At 38.7% G+C, this 22,099-nt stretch overlaps 1 protein-coding gene across 4 annotated transcripts; it reads right to left on the bottom strand.

The window, feature by feature from the left end:
- Window positions 1–26: 26 nt before the first annotated feature.
- Window positions 27–21,952, bottom strand: LOC306870316 (transcription initiation factor TFIID subunit 1-like). 4 transcript variants are annotated; one of them, XM_079417515.1, is made up of 40 exons: window positions 21,630–21,952; window positions 21,104–21,218; window positions 20,691–20,814; window positions 20,462–20,578; window positions 20,256–20,378; window positions 19,936–20,177; window positions 19,610–19,831; window positions 19,223–19,504; window positions 16,680–16,866; window positions 16,438–16,545; window positions 16,158–16,325; window positions 13,905–14,032; window positions 13,694–13,801; window positions 11,846–12,019; window positions 11,540–11,713; window positions 11,300–11,404; window positions 10,969–11,169; window positions 10,523–10,664; window positions 8,654–8,784; window positions 8,494–8,574; window positions 8,257–8,406; window positions 8,026–8,145; window positions 7,626–7,801; window positions 7,240–7,466; window positions 6,950–7,157; window positions 6,617–6,782; window positions 6,312–6,523; window positions 5,478–5,592; window positions 5,252–5,350; window positions 4,992–5,169; window positions 4,840–4,907; window positions 4,639–4,761; window positions 3,799–3,891; window positions 3,627–3,711; window positions 3,468–3,535; window positions 3,258–3,374; window positions 2,208–2,306; window positions 1,909–2,122; window positions 1,668–1,818; window positions 27–448 (listed from the first exon to the last, which is right to left on the bottom strand). In XM_079417515.1, exons 2-40 carry the CDS (start codon window positions 21,215–21,217, stop codon window positions 214–216), a joined length of 5,835 nt encoding a protein of 1,944 aa, XP_079273641.1. In that variant the 5' UTR covers window position 21,218; window positions 21,630–21,952; the 3' UTR covers window positions 27–213. The 4 variants fall into 4 exon arrangements, with proteins under 4 accessions (XP_079273641.1, XP_079273643.1, XP_079273640.1 ...); XM_079417517.1 differs by having other exon boundaries at window positions 5,484–5,592; XM_079417514.1 differs by having other exon boundaries at window positions 16,680–16,869; window positions 21,630–21,918.
- Window positions 21,953–22,099: the final 147 nt, after the last annotated feature.

Here is a 22,099-nt window from a genome sequence, read left to right as displayed (position 1 = left end):
AGCAGAGACAAAAATCACAATGTGTTCACTTCAGATACATAATTTATTTGTCACATCACAAAAGTTGTCCGAGTCCCTCAAACAGGATCAATAAGTCATATAAAAATAACAACATATAAAACACAACCATAAGAGTAGGACGAAATATACAGTTATGTGCAACACCAGGACAGTTACACACAGAGCATATGACAGAAGAGGAATAAGCGTGTGTTAGTTGTCAGAATCCATGTCACTGTCTCCACCAACAGATCTGAATTCTTCACTGTCCTCCTCATCATCACTGAGCTGTGCCTGTGTGAGAACACTAGGACCTCTCCTCCGTTCATCTTCCTCCTCCTCTTCCTCTTCACTTATCCCATACACCTCCTCTCCATCTCGTTCTCCTGTCCTGGGGCTGGACACATGCCTATGCATCTGACTGTCTCCATCATCATAGCTGCCATAGCTGTAACACACAGGAAGTGTAAGTGAAAGTTTATACAGAGACTTTATGAGAAGACATGGTATTTAATTAAAATAGCCACGCTGCCTTGCTGGCAATAGTACTTTACAACAGTACTTCTAAGCAAGGCTGGGCAAAAATGATTTTCATCTAAACAATCCAATATTGATTCTTAAAATCTTAAGAGAATATGCAGTTGTCCTGCACACAGTTCTCAACATAGTAAAGTGTGTGTTCATGATAAACACAAGTTGCTGCTGCTTTTTTAGTGTAGTTCATAGTTTTTATATTAGTTACATATTAGATATCTAGATGCGGTCAACGGTTTTGTAGTGTTATATTAACTTTGTACGGTATTAACAGGCTAGAGTAAAGGTAGAAAGACTCAAATCAAACAGAGCATGTGAATCAAATCTGTGCCAATACCCAGACCTACTTCAGGCACACTACCATTCAAATGTTTGAAATTTTTCAATGTTTTTGAAAGACTCTTATGCTCACCAAGGCTGCATTTAATTCAAGTCAAGTCAGCTTTATTGTCAGTTCTTCCACATGTACAGTACATACATACAGATAATTGAAATTGCATTACTCTCAGACCCTTGGTGCATACAGTTAACATTAAACACGTTCAGATACAGATAAAATCAAAAACTGATCATTATTGATCAAAAACAGTAATATTGTGAAATATTACATTTTCAAATAACAGTTCTCTATTTGAAAACATTTTAAAATGTTATTTTGCAAAGCTGAATCTTCAGCAGCCGTTACTCCAGTTGGTGTCACATGATTCTTTAGACAGGATCATATCTGACTGACCCCAAACTTTTGAACAGTAGTAGTTTGCGTTAGCCTGATTTAGGATTTGTGAGATTTTATTGTTGCTATGACATGCTTTAGAAACCTATATTAATCCTTTACCGATTTATGTAGATGAGAACAGTATAGAGCAGGACAAGAAAATAGCTGACGGAGGGCTTTACCAAGATGCCCCAAAGAATAACACAGGACTATTTATTAGGAAGTACTGTAAATCATGTAAAATAAATTAATCACAGCACTTATCCAAGTACAAGACAAACATTATTAGACTCTATAGAGTCCTGCAGTTACTGAAGAACAACAGCAAATCCCTAACAGTGATACAAAACTATGACTTATCTGGAATTACATAAGCGTTACACAAAAAACTATGCTTTTTTTTTGCATATATTCTCACCTGACATTGCTGTCCTCCATGTGCGTTACCCCATCAGGTCCCTCCCCCTCGTAAGACATCATACTCTCTTCCTGCTCTAGTCCAATCCGGGTGCTCTCCTGATGCCCCAGTTCAGCATCACTATCACTGCCACTCTCTGACAGTTGGATAGCTTCAATGGAAAGCAGATAGAATCAATATTACACATACAGCCAAAATATCCCACAAATACTCGTATATACATGAGTACACACAGACTCACAGGAGAATGGATTATCGCCTTCCTCCTCGCTAGCGTCATCTTCTGCATCTGACATCAGAAGGTCCTGGTAGAGCACACTGGCCTGTGCTGGCCGGCTGGAGATTTCATCATCCTCCTCCTCCTCATCATCCCTATGCATACGCCTCTGGGGCCTCATTAGGAGATCATCGTCATCATCCTCCTCATCTTCATCATCCAGATCACCCTCTTCAGCCTAGAAGTACATACAACACTCAAATCTCTGACACTGAAACATTCAGTTAAACCATTAAAGTTTTTTTTTTGGACAAGACTATTACCGGAGCAGGTGTTTTAGGTTTGCCATCATCATCTTCCTCAAATCCTTCTATGTCCACATCAGACTCATCCTCGCCCATTCGGCCTCTACCATGACGACCCTTTGGAAGGTGTAAACAAAAAGAGTAGTAAAGTACACAAAAGGAGAGGACCAATCAGAAAATGCATGCAGCAGAGGATGGACAGATGGAGGGAGGGATGGAGGGAGGTAATTTATCATCTTTGGGATATTTGTTTTTGCACTTTAAAACCCCAAAAAAAAAAAACAGTGAATGCAGTTAACACTTATAATTTCAGCTACATTCCCTGCGAATGTTACAATATTGTTTTGTTCTTAGCTGGTAAGAGACTCAATTTGAAATAAATGACAGATTTTTAATTTAGCTCATTAAGTACCAGTTCTAAAATGTATCCTAAACATTCTTAATAGCCACTGGAGATGGGTTAGAAAGCAAATCAAGGGGTTGGTGACCACATGGATGGATGGTGGGGTAGAATAACATATCTAAAGGGGTAAAGCAAGCCAGCCGATAAAAAGAATGAAGACATGAATGGACAGGGGTATAGAGGAATGCACAGAGAGGGAGAGAGGAATACCTGCCCTCCTCTTTTCTCAGGGGTGGGAGGGATTAGCGTAGCCTCAGCTAACAGACTAGAATCACCCTGCAAACTCACAGACACACTGTTCTCACACACATCAGGCTGAAAGAAAGAAAGAAAGAAAGAAAGAAAGAAAGAAAGAAAGAAAGAAAGAAAGAAAGAAAGAAAGAATAATGAAAGAGAAGAAAAAGCCCCATTCACAGAAAGACAAATAGGTTGTCATAAAGGGAGGAGGAAAAGACAGGAACAGTGAGGAAATGTGCATCAAACAGCTGTGCAGTACAGAAAGTTTGGATTATGCATGAGCGAGAGAGAAATACAAGCCTTCCGTTCTATTTCTGTCAGAATCTCTTATGCTGACATGCTTCATTTCACCTGCTACAAAATACACTTGCACACAAGAGCGCTTGAGACACTCGAGATCATGCCCTCAGTGTAATCTGTGCATGTACCTGAGGTGTGTATGGTCCAGGGGTAAATGGGTCTAAGCTCTCAAGGTCTGCAGCATCCAGAGCAGCTTCTTTAGCAGTAGAGATGTCTTTTTCCAGTTGAGTCAGGTGTTCGTCATACTAACAGACAAATACACATTAAACATCTAAAACACAAGTCAAACAAAGCACATGAAAACAGCAAAGAGCTGGCTCACTTGCACACAGACATACCTCTGCTAGCGTCTGCTTACAGACGTTTACAATTTCCAGAGCTGTTTTTGTGTAAGGACTATCAGGTCCTGAACAAGTACAAATGTATATAAAAGTGAAACCACAATTTTAGCTCAGATGAAACAGCATTTTCATTACTAAAAGATTCATGTTTCTCACCATTGTACTTGACACTGTTGGTGTGAATAAGACCGACATCAGAAAGAAACACCTCTCGGTTCTGATACTTGTGTTTGGAGATGTTCTACGCACACAAACAATTCAGAGATTCTTAAATAAATCACATTTTAACTGAAGTTTCTTCCTCTATCAACTCACAGATCTTCCTCACCTTACGGAGTGTGTCCAGATCCATGGGGTTGATGATGACTTTATAATAATCCGGAACAAATTTCTTGTTAACAGGATGATGGAAGGGCCAGGACTACAGAGAGAAAGATAGATATTAACTAATTAAGGAAAAAGAAATTCACATCATTTTTTGTTAATTGACATTAGCTGGTCCTCCCTAGTGTAAAACCTGCTAAGGACCATTGGATGTAATAATGTTTTGACAATTTTATGTAACACTTGTTTGCCCTACATTTGTATGTGGATTTAATAGGTGTTAACTTGTATAAAGTTTGAAAGAAAGTCCCTCACAGGCTCCCTAAAGACCTTTGATAAGATAAGGTACCCCTTTTTGGAAAATATCTATAAACTGTTAAACTGAGCATTTACATCCATGCATTGCCCACCTTTGTATTTTTTATTTATATACATTTTTATTAAATTTTATTTTACTTATTAGTTTATTGATGTATTATTTTGTTATACATTATCTAATTGTATTAAAGTGCAGGATATTTAATTTTACTTCTAAAATGTACGTAACTTACAGGAGTTTGTTAATTTGGGTGCTACTATTGCGTAATTTTAAATTGTGGTAAATGGGTTGGTTATCTGTGCACTTGTTAATTTTAATGCAAAAAAAATCCAATAAATAAATTTAGAAAAAAAAATTAAATAGGTTAATATTGCCCAAACTGACTTGCAGTTAATAACACTGGACAGACTATATGAATGAAAAATAAATATGAATGATTAAAAGAATAGGAAATTAGTCGTCTAATAGCTAAATGCGAGTAAATATAAAATGTATAAGGCTAGAACAGGAAATAACTCCACTCACGTCAGGTATGGCCATCATCTTCTGTGTGACAATGTTGTCGAGGATGAATGAGAAAGCGACCTGATCATCATCATCCAGAAGGGGATTAATGGCTTTCTCCAAACGAACCAAACGCTCTTCTTTCTGCAAAGAGAGTGAGAAGAATTAGTCCTTAATCTCTTTGCAAGCATGTCTGAGTCCTAGTAAAAGATACACATCTACCTCTTTGAGTTTCTCATCACACAGATTCAACATTGCTTGACTGACAAGGGTTAAAGGATGCTTTGCCCCTGAAAACACACAAAAACAGATCATGAGTATGTCTCGCCTGAATAAAGAAATGAAGTTTCTCTACGAGTTACATGTGAAAGTACCATTGTACGTAGCACTGTTTTTGTAGATGAGTTCGACACTCTCTCTGAACTCTTCTCGTGAAGGGTACATGCGCTTGCGAACATTTTCACGCAGTGTCTGCAGGTCCATCGGCCGTATGATGATCTTGTAATAATCCTTAACCACTTTGCCATTCACAGGAGTGTGAAACGGGTATGTCTAAAATCAAACATCAAATTCCCTAAGTGTCTCATAGCATGTGTCCATGTCTAGTATAGAAAGAAAGGTGAATGTGTCTTACATTAGGAAAGTCCCTCATGTCATTAATGATGCTCTCCAGCACTGAAGAGAGTGTGACCATGGGGTCTGTCCTTCTACGATGGATGGACTTATGAGGACGCTGAGAGAAAGGCAGAGTTAGAATGAATGATGATGCCACACTGAGAAGCTGCCATATGCTTATTACCTATACAGGCTCTATAAGGACCTGTAAATGACTATTGTACAAAGAAACATTTAAAACATACTCTTACATTGAGGTAGTCACAGTGCACCGTTGTCCCCACACGTCTCTTCTTTTTAGGAGGAAGCTGCTGCTTGGGGAACTTCAGAACCAGAGATTTCCTCCGCACTTCATCAGCACTATAAATATATTAATGATGGATTAATATACATAACAACGGTACAAATACTAAAACATTTTATCAACTGAGCAGTTGACAACTTTTTGGAAGGCGACTTGCGATGTGACATGCCATACATTATCTACAACCATATTGAGCAGTATTTTGGTAGTTCTTTTAAATGTTATTTTGCATAAAGCATTTTAATTGAGAGAATAACAAGATACATTTGAAATTAATTCGTCACACCACAAGCTATTTTAGTATTATTTATAAACTATTGTAGTACTTGTTAATTAATTGTATTTAGAATTAGTTTTTATATTTACATTTTTAGTTTTAATTTTAGCCATTTATAGTCATAGTGCTTTTGTCATTTTTATTAGTTATTTTATTTATTATTTATATGAAAATATATACCTTTAATTTGTATTTCAGTTTTAGCATTTTATTTCAGTTAGTTGACAGGGCAACATTCCTAATCTTCTTTTTAACTTTACATTTTTTATTCATTAAATAAAGTAAAATAAAGTTTATATTTTATTTTGGGTTTATTTCAATGACCAAAAAATTTTTTAATAGTTTTATTTGACCATAAGCGAGATATAGTCAACAATGGTTAATGGAGACATGATACAAATGGCATCAATTTTAACCCCTTGTTGGCATTGATTAAAAAAAAAACCAAAAAAAAAAGTTTACAAACATGTTACGCATCAACTACCATGTTTGTTTTACCTCTCAATGAGCTGCTTTCCAAGCACAATCTTGGTTCCTTCCACTTTAATAAGTTCTTCATTGTCATTGTGGATCACAGTCTTCTCAAGCTCCTCTTCCTGCTCTTCTGTCATTGCCACCGGATTAGAAGGCGGGGCATTGGTTTGGTAGTACAATGGGCAAAACTTATTGGTCCTCATGTGGCCAATAGCACCACAAGCTCCACATTTCAGCTGTGGACACCAGAAACATTAGAATCAGTCTGTGCAGGAAAACATCACGTGTTCATTTCATTCACAGCAAGAAGTGCATTTCTAATTTTGTACCTTCAGGTCTGGTCGTTCTTTGGCCTTCTTTGCTTTTTTCTCAGGCGGACCTTTAAATTTGTCTTTCTCCTGGTTTCGTTTGAGGCGCCGCAGCTGCTCCTGAATTCTTCGCCGTTCCTTTCTCATCTCCTCCCGGTGCTGCTCATCGAACAGTGCAAACTTGCGACTGCAGACACATTCAGGTAGAGACACAGATATTATTTTTATTATTATTTGTTTTTACTTTTTTATATAAAATAGTGTTCAATACTATATTAGTTATTGGTGTGTATTAATATTGACTATTACACTTATGGCATCACAATAACTCTAAGTACACAAATAGACACTTACATGAACTCATCATCCTTAGTGGTGCGTATACGCAAGTAAGCATCAATAACAGCCGGTTTGCGTACAGTCTCACAGCGCACATACTCTTTGCCGTCCTCATCACAGAAGGTGCGATAAATTTTAAGCCTTCGCCCTGTTGCTGAAGAGTTCAGGCTAGTGACGGAGGAAGCGTCATCATCTTTGTGAGAGCTGGTGGAAAGGGCACTTGCTACAATGCACAAACAGATGTTGATTTGTTAGAGACAGAGATAAATCTGGGTACTGACCAGTTCAATTTCACACAGACGTACAGCCTTTGCGTCTTTCTTTGCGGCCTCTCTCTCTCTCATTGTCCTCTCCCATCAGCATCCGCTGCAGTTCTTTTCTCTCCTGCTCTTCTCTCTCTCTGCTCAGCTGAGAGCTGGTCTTCTTATTCTGCAGCATGTTCTCAATGTTCTTGCCCATCTCCTCAAAATCACTGTCCTCTGCTGAGCTGCTGTCCGTGTCTGTTGATAACACCTCGGTGGACTCCAATACTCTAAAACACACATCACACTCATTTTACATAAACAAGAGTATTGTAACATTAATCAGAATAGTCATATTCATTTTATGTAACCATTTTGATAACCTAATTGTGTGACTGTGCAGAATGAAAAGCAGAGAACTCTCATGCTGATTTCTCTCAGGTTCTCACTTGTTCTGCAGGTCAAAAATCCTCTGGCACTCCTCTTTGTAACGTTCTTGATGTTCTGCTACAGAGAATCGAGACCCACGAGCAAATTTACTCATAGGCCCCTCCCCTGAACGAGCCTGTTCAGTAGACATGGTCCTCACGACGTCGATCACCTCCCAACGGGAAAGTTTCTTTATCTAAATATGTACATAAATACAGATATTAAAATATATTACAGAGATAAGAGAGTACACATTTACCACCAATAAACATCCATATCATTAGAAATAAATATAATAATTATTAATAACTAAATAAATAAATGCATATACACAGACAGCACCTTTATTCTAATATAACCATTATGCGATTAGCTTATTCAGAGGCGCTATCTTCGATTAGTTTGTTAGTTTAGTGTCACCTCTTCCTCAGGAACTCCAAACTTGCGGAGCAGCTGTTTGGCATTTTTGAGTGACAAACGTCTCAGATCCGCATCAGTCCCTGTCACTGTCTTTTTCACTGGCTGGGGCTCTCGATCATCCTGAGGAAAAAAACAGGAAATACCATGTTCGAAATGAGGTGTGTAGAATATTGTCACTGATCTGAAAATTTCATTGCCAGGAGCTGTGCCAAATGGTCAGAAAGCACATACCTTCTGCTGTGTGGGTTTGTTAGGGACTTTAACGTATGAGAACCCTTCTCCACAGCCAGTGGGGTCAGCGACCCCTGTGACCTCCAGGAGACATTTCCCCTTCATGGCTGCAATGAATGCCCGAGTTGTGTTCCACGGGGCAGTGCGTACCTAATCATACCACCACAAAATTATAATCAAAATCTGACTAAATCCATCACAAATACAATATTCAAATGTACTCATTAAACCTCTGACCTCATCATCAATCTTCATCTGGAATTCCTCCTCATTCTCTTCATCAGGTGCAAAAAAAGACTTCTCACCATAACCAGCATCCTGTGCGAAAGAACAGTGAGCATTATCTGGTGTGGATGCGGAAGAAAGTTTTGAAAATATGAAGTGTGCATGTGCACACCTTTAGTCTCTGCTCTGCCACCAGCATACTGTAGTATGCACAACACTGCTCTGGAGAGACCATCGCTCTGATCTCCTCTTCAGTAGGAAGCCGAAAATCAGGTTTTAGCACCCACCAGTTAGAATCCATGCCTGAAAGATTGTGCATGAAACAGCTTCAGTACAGGACAGAGGAGAGAAGTGTAACTGGACAGCTATATTGGTCTCTTCCTCTCTATCTAGTTTTATCAATAGTAATGAATAGCAGTAACTAGTAGTTACAAATATCTATGGTCAAAACCTGATGATTTTTTTAATTGTTGGAGTTTTCTTTTTGAAAAATGCCAAATGTGAAAATGTTCTCATTTCTTTTTTGTGGCATTCTGTTTAAGGCCCGTTTCATACAAACTACATCTTTTAAACATGAAATGCAGACTCGCATGATGATTTTTACACTCACAATGTTTATGCTGCATAACAGACCTGCAGCTTTAAAAGAAGATACAGTGATTTCTGGGATACTACACTGAACTTCCTTGATTAATGGCCATAAATTATAAAATGGCTACTGGGAGTGTGTACCTGAAATAAATACAAACTTGCCTATCATGAGATAAAATCTAGATTTAGACAGAAGTACAGCACAGACGGTTAGGATGTTTGGATCCCTGAGTGGGCCTTGCCTTTTTTGTGGAACCTTGCAGTTAATACAGGTGCAAGTATGTGTGAAACAAGGAATAGGAAGAATAGACCCTTTTTGAGTCGACGTCACGATTACGTCACAGCACAAGCTGGAGGCAAAACAGAGGGAGAACTGGAGGCGGCCCATTCAAACCAGCGCAGATTCAGCAACATAAGGAGCTTTAAATATAGTCTTGTTGTGATGTTGGGTGCCAGAATCGACATAGTACAGGCTCTGATTTGAAATTTTATCGCTTACCTGCTGCCACTGCCAGACAAAAACGGACGACTGTGATTAAAACGCGATAAAACCAGAGGACTGGACAGAAACGACCGTCAAAATGCTCGCGTTTGCAACGCACACTTCTTGTCAGAAAAGGTTCAATAAAGTATTGTCTTTTGTTGTTATGAGTGCGTCTATAGATTTCTTATGCATCTCACGATTATGTTGTGTATGAAATAATGTCTGTGTGCATGTGTGTAAAACAACAAACTTATAAGCTTAATCATTTGTAATTGTATTGTTATGAGTAATTGTGGCTTGGAATAATAATGTTTCTGTAAAAATAGTTGCCTGCTGAAATTGAAAATACATCTTCATGACTAGATAGACACTGTGAGTCTGTCTTAACTACACAGGTTAGATGTGAGTCAGTCAACTGGAGGGAATCCTGTCAGATTGTCCATGCTTCGAGGAAAAGCGTGCGCGGGTCGGCCGATCTGGTTTCGTCCATTAAAGTTAACCTTTTCAAATAACAATCGCGGTCCTGGACAGTGCGTGACCTTACATATGTGGGTGAAATCGGATTTTCTCCAGTTATTGTTAAAAAACAAGCTAACTTCATAGCTAGCGTTAGTGAAGCGGTCAGTGGAATCTTTCTGCCTCCAGCTAAGCTCCGCCCACAGAAAAACGTCACAATGTTTACTAACAGAAAAAGGGTCTATTGTAATCTGGTTCACCTCCTTCTCAGAACTGTCTGTTCCTGTCCTACCTTCCCAGTACCAGGAAAAATACTTAACAAAAAAATGTCTGACAAAACACACAGTGACTGAAAACATCCTTCATCTCTCTGTTTGTCTACCTGTTCTATCTTCCTTGCACATTTAAAAAAAATCTTGATGAAAATGGCTGTAGGTAAACGTTTAGTTTTTTCAGAACAGGATTTGATTTAAGATGAATGTGTGTGCATGATTGAGGGTGTAAGTGCACCTGTGCGTTTAAAGTCAGCACAGAGTTTGAGGCGTTTGCGGATGCTGCTCTCGGAGTGAGAAGGAAAAGCTTTCTTTATGTCCTCCATACGTATACGACGAGGGCGGTCTTTACTCTTCCAAAAGAGTCGATAGATGAACACCTACAGAGAGAGAAAATACTTAAATACTCTCCAAAAAAAACACATTTCAAACAAGATCAGGATTTCAAACTTCTATAGGTGTCCCACAAGGCTCGATGCTGGGCCCGACACTGTCATAACTGTGTTAATGTAGTTTACACATACAAATGAAGATGTTAAATACATTACGTAGTCAGCTCATATTACTACTGTCCTACATAATCAGCTTTCACATTTTCAAAATCTACTTATCCATACATTACTTCTTATCACTTATCACACAACCAGAATAAATTAGGAATGCAGGGATGGGTGCCAGTGATACCTGTAGGAAATCTCTAATGTGCGTGTTGGCTCGTTTAGAGTTGGGTCCTGGCACTTCATAAAGAGGGCACTCCTGACCCACAACAAATATGTCCACAAGTTCTCGGATGAAGTAACCCTGCCTTGTCCGGATAATCAGGAAATCAGTCTCAGGCATCTTATGTAGGTAGATGGGAGTTCTGAACAAGTTATTTTCAAAGGCCTGTGACACACACAAAAGCACAACATAATTCATAAGGAATGACAATATAAGGACTATAACAAGATCTGATTAAGAAAACAAGAAATTGACACAGGGTGACAATTGTGACAAAAGTGTGTTTGTATGCTACCTGCAGTAGTTGTCCAGGGTGCAATGATCCCAGGAACGGTGAAGTGTGACAGTAAACGGTCTCTCCATACTTACAGTCAGATGCTCCTGGATCTTTACCTGGTTTCTACAGACAGGAACATTAACAATGCCATTATCAAGAGTGACCAGACTTGGATACCCAGATCCAGACCAAGACTTCAAATTATTGAGACTAATCAGCATTAAATCTCCCAGTGGTCTGTTTATATTTGTGACTTACTCTTTTGTAGTAGTTCTTGATTTTGGTTGCCATGCCAACTTGCATGAGAAGGGGGGGATTTTCCTCGCTATATTCAGCCAAAATCAGGTCTCCATCTTTGCCCGTCAGATCCTGAGCTGTGCGCATAAAAAACATGTCCCCTCCACCTGATGCCTGACGTTCCTGCTCTCGCATCTGAGAGAGATTTCAAAATATAACGAGACAAATGAAGGACAAGTATAAACTTTAATTAGTCAATGTATATTATAGACAAACAAACACTCACTATCACTCACAAACACACATATGAATTATGTGTCAGTCTACCTTAGCCTTCTTCTTGATGTGTTTGAGGAGAGGCTGGGCTGGATGTGGGCCAGGCTGGGACAGTGCTCCAAATGAGTACTTTTTAAGGGAGGGCCGATGGAACTGCCGTAGTTTCATAGGTCCCATATGAGTGGGGAAGAAGGGCTGCCTCAACTCAACAGCAGGAATGGCATGCTGAGGAAAGAAATGTTGAAAAAAAAAATAAGTAAGAAACAATAGGCAAAGCAAAATTAGGAAAGACGATATCAGAGTCAAATTATTTAACCTATCAACTGTATTATTCGAGTGAGTGTGATTTGGAAAATAAAAATCTCATTTTATAAATGGACAGGCATTTTCTTGTTTCTGCCCATTTAAGGGTTATACATGCAGACTAGGGGTGGGCGATATGGAAAAAATATATTACAATTTTTTTTTTTTTTTTTTTTTAAATATCATGATTTTATCTCGATTCTTTGTCATGTTGGTTTTACTATTTTGCAAGTTGTGTGAGAATTACAGCCAAACTAATTTCCCTATTATAAAGACAAAGAAAAAAAAAATTAATGGCAGATATTTAGGCCAAAGTGGGCGAAGATAAAAATCTTTGACATTATTTTATCTTTCTTATTAAAAAAATAAGAACAAAGATACACATTACAAGTACACATAATAGACAGATAAAAAAAACAGTGCTTTATTTTCAGGTACAATGAGTCTATTTAGCAGGAACCTTCAAGAAAATGAATGAACAAATATAAAAATAAAACAATACAGACTGATTCCTAAAGTAACTGTATTTTCTGTCAAGAGTAGTGAGAGATTTTTCTCCTTACGTTTTGTTGTTTTGTTAATGTTAAAGGGATAGTTTTAGGTAAAAGGTAAATATTCTGTCATCTGTCTGTCAATTCTGTCATATTGTTTTATTTTTATACCATCATTTACTCAAAAGTTGTTTTAAGTGAGTAAGAGTGAGTTTCTTTCTTCTGCTGAACATAAAGGCTATTTTGAAGAACGTGGAAAACCAAACAGTTGCTGGTCCACAGTGACTTCCATAGGATTTTTTCCTAATAATGTGGACCAGCAACTGTGTGGTTACCCACATCCTTCAAAATATCTTCTTTTGTGTTCAGCAGAAATTAGTCAATCCCTTCATGGCTGCAATGAAAGAAATTAATAGAGGTTTGGGACAACATGTGAGTAAGCAAATAATGACAAAAATTTAATTTTAGGGTGAACTATCCCTTTAATGACAGTTGACAGCATGCCCTTTAAGACCTGCACGCATCTAAAATACAGGCAAGTATCCATTTTTCTCTCAAATGTTTACTTTCATTTTAGACATAACCAACTGAGTCTATATGTAAACCTTGTGTGTTTTGACAGTATTAGCGCAAAAGATAACTTAGGTCAGTAATCAGGCACTGTTTGAAAGGCTTTTAGTGCGAATGAAATACTTAACCAGCAAGGCTTTAAAGCTCATGCAAATAATGTACTTTTGCGATCACGAATAAGTGCAGTGTCGTGCCAGAGTAACTCTACCGCTGTATGTCGTGTAGTACAGTATAGACGGAGGCGCCAGAACTGTAATTGATAGAATGTGCACTGTAGCAGGATACTACGATATTTTTTCAAAAGCAGATCGTGGAGAGATTTTTATATCGTCCACGATTAAAAATCGTCATATCGCACACCCCTAATTCAGACACATGCACATTAATGCATCTTACACTGTTGCACACAGTTTTTAGAGGATCATCCCACAGTGAACTATGCACATGCCCAGGACCTAAAAAAGGGCTGATGGCTTACAGGGACCAGATTTTCCAGATCAGACTCTACACTTACACCCCTGTTTGAATGTCCTACCTGGATGATGTTTCCTCCAAAGGTGCCCCTAAGCCCTTGCTGTTTGGGGTAGTAGTACTCATCGTTGGACAGATTCCAAGGATCTTTAATCTCCGGTTGGGACATATTCTAGATACGAGTAAGAAAGAACCACACATGACACACATCATCCACTTTCCAAATACCTGCTCTTTTTTTTTTACTCCATATCTTTTTCTTATTTTCCTCTTACCTGCTGAGGTTCATCTTTGATGACACCAGTCTTTCCCAACAGAATGCGACTTTTTTTCAGTGCTGTCTCTTTCTTGTTTTCTTTGGAGGGTGAATGAGAGGCTCTCTCTTCTTTTTCATCTGGAATCTCTGGAAAAACAGATCAAAGCCAAATGTTAGGTTCCATGTACACTACTTTTCCCAAGTTAATGGCCCTTTAATCTTAATTAAAACCAGGGCTTGAAAACGAAAAAAAAAAAGTCAATTGGTTCACTCCAAGCAGAATCGATATTTTAACGTTTCCGTTCCTGCGTTCCTCTGTATCTTTACCGTTCCGAAACAGGTTCGAGTAGAAAAAATTACGGTTAATATCGTTGTTTTTAAAATTGTCTTTGCCTACAATAATAATAATAATAAAGTACAGTGTTTTCTTTACACAAAAAGAAAAAGAACAGCCAATACAGCATCATCTTTTCTAGATTTTTACATTTCTAAATGTAGGCTACTAAACAAAAGAAAAAAATCTATTAATGCTTTAAAGACATTAAAGTATTTTTTTAAGATATTTAAAAATGTTTGCTGCAAATTGTAAAAAAAAAAAAAAAAAAAAAAACTACTTGTATAAAATTGCGTTTTGAGGAAAAAAAAACAAAGGCTAAGCCACGTCGCATTTTATTAGGCTACTTTTCAGAAATGATGTAGGCTAAAATGCCGGTAAATCAAAAATGTTTACAGACATTATAAACACAGTTATTAGTTTCTCTACACAACAAATCCTCTAAACTTAAGGATATAGCCTATAGGCTATAAAAACATAATTCCAAAAACAAATTAAAGGTGCAACTGATGCCTACCTCTCTCACTCGGCACGAATCCAAATGTTTCCATATTCTCGACGTATACTAAAATATTATTTATTGACTTTTACTTTCATCGACGTAAAACATCGTCCTTCACATCGGAAATAACAGCACAGTGAGGCGTGGTCACGCTGAACGCAACAGATTGGACAACGGAGCACTGTGTACTTTTTACACGTTCCTTTAACTGTATTTTATTTTGATAATGAACTGGCTGCAATGTCGCAAAAATGTGTGTCTTTGTGCACGTGAGGCGCCAGTGCGATGTGGCCATACCAACGCTGGTTGGTTATACAGATGCAAGACATCATTCAAAACTGTCAAGCTATTGCAAAACAAATAAAACTGTAAAGCTTTTGCAAAATAAAGAAAACTACTTTCTGCCGTCTCGTTTTCCTTTCTGAGAACGTTGGAATGTGTCACAATGAATCGCTTATTTAACTCAGCATATTTTTTTTTCTTTCGTTTTGTTAATCTGTCAATGATTTACGTGAAAAATATTTAGTATATAGGCATATATATTCCTTTTTATGGAAGCCTATAGTTTTATTGAGTTTTCTCCGTTCACAGAAGCGCCGCAGGTGCGTAAGATCTGTTGAATCTATCTCACACTGTCGTCGGATAAACTCTAACGCCGGTGTTCTGACGATTTGTGCTACCCTGTCAGATTTTGCTACCTCCCATTAAAACAGATGGTAGCAGAATTCATTGTCATTGCGACTAGAGCTCACAGCTGAGCACGGGCGGGCATTTCACTCGCCGGATGCGTCAGCATCACATTTGCATAGTCTGTACTACTTCAATTCCTGATTGGTTGACAGCAAATAAAAAAATTTTTATGGAACGATAAAATAACGTTATTAACCAGTTAATGGCCATTTCAAATTTTCGATTCTGTTCGGAACTATAAAATTTTATTTCGTTTCTGTTTCCGGTTCTGTTCCAGTAAAAATTTTCGTTTTCGTTCCTTGAACCGGTTCAGAGCCCTGATTAAAACCTAACCTTTAATTAAATCAGTGGTTCTCAATCAGGGGGCCTCAAGATAACTTAAAAGAATAGTTCAGCCAACACTCAGTAGTTCAGTCAGTAGTATTTTTTCTTTCCTTGAAGAACCAGGATTCCCATAGTCTTGGATTAAACCTGGATATATGAGGTAGCCTTATTTTTAAAGTGTGATTTTAGTAAGTTAAATACATTTGTAAAAAAAATATATATATATTTTGTGATACAAATTGTGAGTAATAATATTTTTGAGAATCTTTCTCAAAATCATGAAAAATTCATGAAAAACAGAAAAAGTCACAGGGCAACAAATATTGTTGTAAATAGTAGGGGGCCTTGGACACAAAAGATTCAGAACCACTGCTGTAAAGACAGAACTGAAATAGTTATAAATTGTATTGTAAACGTAATACCGAGTATGATGTTTTCATCATTGGGGTCAAGGGTAAGAATGGGAGGAGAAGGGAGGCGGTCCACGCTCTGGTCATCCCAGATTATGTCGTCTTCCCAACGGCCGTAAACAAGCTCCTCGTTATCAATCGGGAATATGGAGAACCATGGGGTGTCATCCTCATGAGCGGCTGTTAGAAGATACAAATTCAGTTTTATTCTGAGCCTCAAAGAGTGGATATTAACCTCACAGCATCTGCCAAACTTTAAACATAACCCACAGAACAAACAAGAGGACAGTACCTTGATGATCATGATTATGTTTGTCCCTCTTAGAGCCTGATATTGATGGAGTTTTGGTCAAAGGTGGTGGGGTTAGGGGAACCAACAGAGAATTACTGCGACTTAGACCTGGAAAACATGCATACATTCATTCCAAAGATCAGTGAGGGCATATCTATGAATGTGTGTTTTTTTTTATCATGCACTGTCAGTGTGACCTTCTCTGTTTTTTTGTTTGCTGCATTATGGCTATGTTCACTCACCCTGCTGAGCGTTGTAAGCATTGGCATTGCGGGTCATGCTAGTAGGCAGCCACCCAGCCAGACTGGCACGCTGAGTTTTTGTGCCCTTGTGTTTCACATCCTCTCCATTCCAGATGATATCTTCCTCCCACTGCAGCTGCGTCACCATTAAAAACAACTCATCCAGCATCGGAGACACCTCAGCCTCCTGCTAACACACAAAGACAGAAGCATACATATGATTAATTTAGTTGCCTAACTATTACAAGTTACTGTGCCTTTAATTTGACTGTGAATGAAAGGGTTAGTTCACCCAAAAATGAAAATTAGCCCATGTTTTACTCACCGTCAAGCCATTATATAAAAAATTGTCCTTGCTCTTCCAAGCTTTATAATGGGAGCGGGTAGGTGTTTTATTCAACAGCCCAAAAGAAGTCAAATAAAGCGCATTCATCCACATGCCTCACAAGGCTCTGGGGTGGGGGGTGGATGGGGGTTGGTTGGGATAAAGGCGTCCTGTAGCGAATCGATGCATTTTTGTAAGAAAAATAGCCATATTTACAAGGTTATATGGAACGATAAAATAACGTTATTAACCGGTTAATGGCAATTTCAAATTTTCGATTCTGTTCGGAACTATAAAATTTGATTTCGTTTCTGTTTCCGGTTCTGTTCCAGTAAAATTTTTCGTTTTCGTTCCTTGAATAATAGATAAATTTATAATTTATAAACACTTTTTTCTCACTTATGCTAACTGTCATATGGGCGGATGATGTCGTCTGACTTATGCGCAGCGCACGCACCTGTGAGATTTACTAGTCTTGCGTGTTTGTTAACACCATAGATATGTATAGATGCCCTATTTGACTGCTCCAGATACGTTGACACGTCCGCCATTTTGGAGTGGTTAACTTGACGTCATTCATCTTAATAATCAATGAGTATTCAAGATTCAAGATTCCTTTATGGTCATTGCACAGAGTTCAACGAAATTAGGTAGCAATCCTTGGTGTTATTCACACATAACATCAAAAGGAATTGGAACAGTATTAATTTAAAGTGCGGGATCTAATAAAAATAAATATATACAACAAGGGGACAATGTGATAAAATTATACAATATGATACAATGGCATAGCAGCTGAGGTGAGGTATTACACATCGGGATGTTGCACATCTCTGGATTGTGGTGACCCTACATGTACAAGTAGTGCAGTGGAAATGTAAACGAGTAGTGCAAGAATGCAGTTAAAATGTAAACGAGTAGTGCAAGAATGCAGTTAAAATGTAAACGAGTAGTGCAACGGTGCAGTTGAAATGTAAAACAGTAGCACAGGAGTACAGTTGAAATGTAAACAAATGAGGGACAGTTGAAAATACTATTGCATCTATGCAATGTTCTGTGGTATTGTGGTCAAAGATATACAAGCGTATAACTTGCTGTTGTAGATGCACTCAAAGGTTAGCAGACTGTTCCAAAAATAGCGGATGGCTTACGTATCGTGGCCAGTCTCCTCTTGGCTTATATCGAAATCCTCCGTCATTTTTCTCTACAAATCCTTGTTTTGTACTTCTAATTCGTGACCGGCATTTTGTTTTGCTGTGTCTCCTCCGCGCTTCCGTGTTCGTCACTAATCGCCATCGCGATGCAGTCATCCGCCGGAATGACATGCACGTATTACAGTCAGCAGAAGTGAGAAAAAAAAGTGTTTATAACGTTTTAAATAAGGGTTACAAAAATGCATCTATTCGCTACAGGAGGCCTTTATTCACCCCCTGGAGCCGCGTGAGGCACGTTTTATTATAGATGCGCATGCTTTATTTGACTTCTTTTGGACCGTTGAAAAAAAAAAGATACACCTGCCTACTGCCATTCTAACGCTTGGAAGAGCAAGGACAATTTTTAATATAACTCCGACTGGATTCATCAGAAAGAAGAAAGTCATATACACCTAGGATGCCTTGAGGGTGAGTAATACATGGGCTACTTTTCATTTTTGGGTGAACTAACCCTTTAAAAAACAACCTGAAACATTCCTATCCTCCTTACTTTGCAAGTAAGCTATTTTTGTAAATGTGTGAGTCATACAATTCATTAGCAGTTATGGGTAAATAACTAAAGCAAAGGATAAAATGGTAATTTTGTGCTACAAATCAGTGTTTTTAAGATAACAAATTAAAGTAACAGGATAACAAATACCAGTCTGTGATAAACAGCAAAATGCCCTTTTTTTTTTTAAAGGAAAAACAACTGGAAGTGAATGAAACCCTTGCATATTTAAGTTACAAATGGCCGTATTGCTCTTACAATAAAAATAAGGCAGACAGACTTCAACTAGTGTTATCTTTTCAGATTAGCTTATCTTTTTAGATGTTCATTTCTTTTTTGAATACTAATTCTTGAATTTAATTCTATTAAGCTTTAATTTATTTAAGTTTACTTGTTTTTCTGTTATTTTCCAAGGCCATGTTTCTAGTTTTCTTTTCAGTTTACAATTCAATATTTCTATTTTATTCCAGCTTTGTTTCAAGTCATGAAAACAATTTTTTCTAAGAGCACTGACCTCAGCATGTGTTTCTTGGGGTGGTTCCTGCTCACTAACTGGTTCAGCAGCTGGAGGGTTTGCAGTCTTAGCTTCTGTATCTGTAGTGTCTTGCTTTTGGTCATCTCTGAGTTTAAACCCATAATGGAAGCCACTGCCATCCTCTGGGACGCCAAGCATGTCGTACCAAAGCTGTGCTGGACCATAACGCCACTCAGCCACCTTTGGCCTCACCTCAGACACCTTATCACCTTCACCAGACACTTGCAGGAACTTAGACTCCACCGGAGCCATCATGGTGATCTACAGAGAGACAAGCAAAATGTATTCTTTCTGATCCCACCATAATATAGGGCTATTTTCTGAAGCAGCCAAGTGGACATGAAATGTTGCACGTGTCTGGTTTACCTCATCATCAGACAAACACTGTTCCGGTGGTGGAGGTGGTGCATACTCATAGTCCCATCCTGACTTTTTCTTAGCCCCTGGCTCAGGTGGCTGTGATTCGTTGTCACCGGTAGCCATGTCTGACTGTGGGTCTCTCTGCTTCCGTTTCCGTTTCCTGCGAGCACTTCGCCATACTGATGGCATGTTCTTACCAGGACCAAACAACCGCAAGAACCGCAACACCTGATAGAACAAAAACATTAACACTGACCATGAAATACTGCAAACAAACTAAGAGTGGAATGCAAACTTTGGATTATTTCTAAGAGATATTGTGTAACATTCACCCTTCCAGGTCTGAACTCAGGGAACAGCTCTGTGACTCCAGGCAGGGCTTTAGCAGCATCTTTCTGCATAATTCCGGCAAGAGGGAGGGTAAGACACCCTGCTTGTCCTCCTGTCCCTGAACCCTGAGACGGTCGATCACTCTCACTCTCGCTGTCTGATGAACTGCTGAAATCAACCTTATCACCCACCGATGATGGAGCGATGATGGAAGGTAGGATAATGCCATCACCTTCATCTGTCACTAAAAATGATAAAAAGAAGTAAGAACAGCACACACAAAATTCAGGCTGCCGCCTTATCAATCACAAGTCTCATTTACCACTGCTGTTCTGAGTGGCCGTGTCTTCTTTCTTGGCAGGGGTTGGCTGACTAGGGGGAGGGGGAGGTGGCATGAGTTTGGCATCAACATCTTCACAATCAGCATCGTAATCTTCCTCTTCATCTGCACACCAAAATACACACACATCAGCAATGAAGATGTGCATATACTTCAGTGGGTTCTGCTCCAGTTGTGCCTGTGTGTACCTGTTCTCCGTGATGGCTGCAGGTTGCCCATGGCCTGTCTGTATTTGCGGGTTTCATCTTCTGCAACTTCACTGATATCAGAGTAATCAACTGCATCTTCTGTGCTCCTTACCCATCCTGCACAGACACAAATAGATCACAAAGTTAGGTTATTTTATCACATGTCTCTTCTAATTTATGCACAAATCTGACACATTAAGTTTTTCAAATTGCAGAAACACAGACAGACCCTCTGTGTCAGTGTTGCTCTGGTCTTGCTCTTGCTCAGCCGTGTCCTCCTCACTGGCTGTGATCTCTGTAATAAGTGAACCCAAACCCAGAATGCCCAGACCAGCTAGGTGCTTCTTTGACTCCTGATAAAAAGAAAGCGACTGTTGACAAGCATATATTCATTATTCCTACTTAGTCTCTCTCCACTAAAGGCATTTAGTACAAAAAGTCTGTGGTTTCACTGGAAGATTGAGTTATAACATTTTGTTCCAAAATTTTAATAAAAAAAGTACAAATAAAACATACGCACGAATGACTCATTTATAATAAGATTAATAACACACATTTAAAAATAAATATGGCAAATTTCCGTTTCATGACAAATTTAAGTTATTGATTTACTGTGTCATGAGCAGGGATTTACTCTCTTACCATATCCAGCACACTGTCATCTTCCAGTTGTCCATTCTCATTTATGTTTCCGAAGAGAAACCCTGTTAGGTGGAAGGGCCGGTCCTGGTCCTCATCACTGTCTGAGTCTGACATTCTACACACACAAAAACAACATATCATTCGTCAGCCAACCACCAAACCTTCATGGATATTATAATCCTGGCACAGTCAGATATGCAAGTCATTTAGCAGTCACCTTTTTTGAACCCTACCTTTGGGGGTCAAACCTGCAACTTTTCAGATTTGAGTTATTTGCCAAATATAAAACAGTCTGGGTATAAAGCAAATTCATTTATGAAAAGTACATCACTGCTACACAGTTTATTTAGAAATTACTGGCGTATACGTAATCTTCTTATGACAAGAGCTGTGTAGCAAAAGAGAAAAGAGGCGGTGTTTACATTTTAACTATCTCACACGCCTCCCTCTCGGTTCCACTTATGTCCTCTTTCACGTGTATGCACATTTCACATTAACAATGTTATTATCATGTTCAATCAAGTACCTGCTCCTCTGTTGCTGTTATCTCGAAGGCCTCTGGAACCTCGGGCTCGAGTGAGAATCTGACCGAAGGTGGAACTCCCTGACCCCGGTCGATTAGCTGTTAGCAGATAGCTAAAGGGGAACGCACGAAAGCATGTACGCTAAACTTAGTCGCGTTAAAAAATATTATACGTAAGCTTAGTTTGTTTAATGCAGATGCAAAGAAAACTCAAACTCATTTTGCAATGAATGAGCAGCTGCTGCTGCTGAATGTGCGGGCAATTACAGCTGTGTGCGTTTCGATTCTGTTTGTTTTGTTCGGAGCTGATCCGGTTTGTTTGGCTCCCCCTGCAGGTCTAAAGATGCAGCCATATAACATTAAATATTTACAGAATTTTTCTCTGTTCAGTTTAATTACGAAAAATACGATCATTTTCTCAGTTAACTTCATTAAAATTGAACAAAGCAAAAGCAAACCTCCATGGGGCTGGT

Source organism: Barbus barbus (genome assembly GCF_936440315.1).
Source record: "Barbus barbus genome assembly, chromosome: 5".
NCBI lineage: Eukaryota > Metazoa > Chordata > Actinopteri > Cypriniformes > Cyprinidae > Barbus > Barbus barbus.
Note: the sequence above shows the minus strand (reverse complement) of the source record. Positions and strands in the feature narration are given on the sequence as shown.

Excerpts from the sequence above, each read along its gene's own strand:
- LOC306870316 (XM_079417514.1), bottom strand. The coding sequence starts at position 21,217 with ATGTCAGACTCAGACAGTGATGAGGACCAGGACCGGCCCTTCCACCTA. Across the intron at positions 2,123-2,207 it reads AACCTAAAACACCTGCTCCG|GCTGAAGAGGGTGATCTGGA; the intron begins GTAATAGTCTTG and ends ATGTACTTCTAG. Across the intron at positions 1,819-1,908 it reads AGGCGATAATCCATTCTCCT|CTATCCAACTGTCAGAGAGT; the intron begins GTGAGTCTGTGT and ends TTTCCATTGAAG.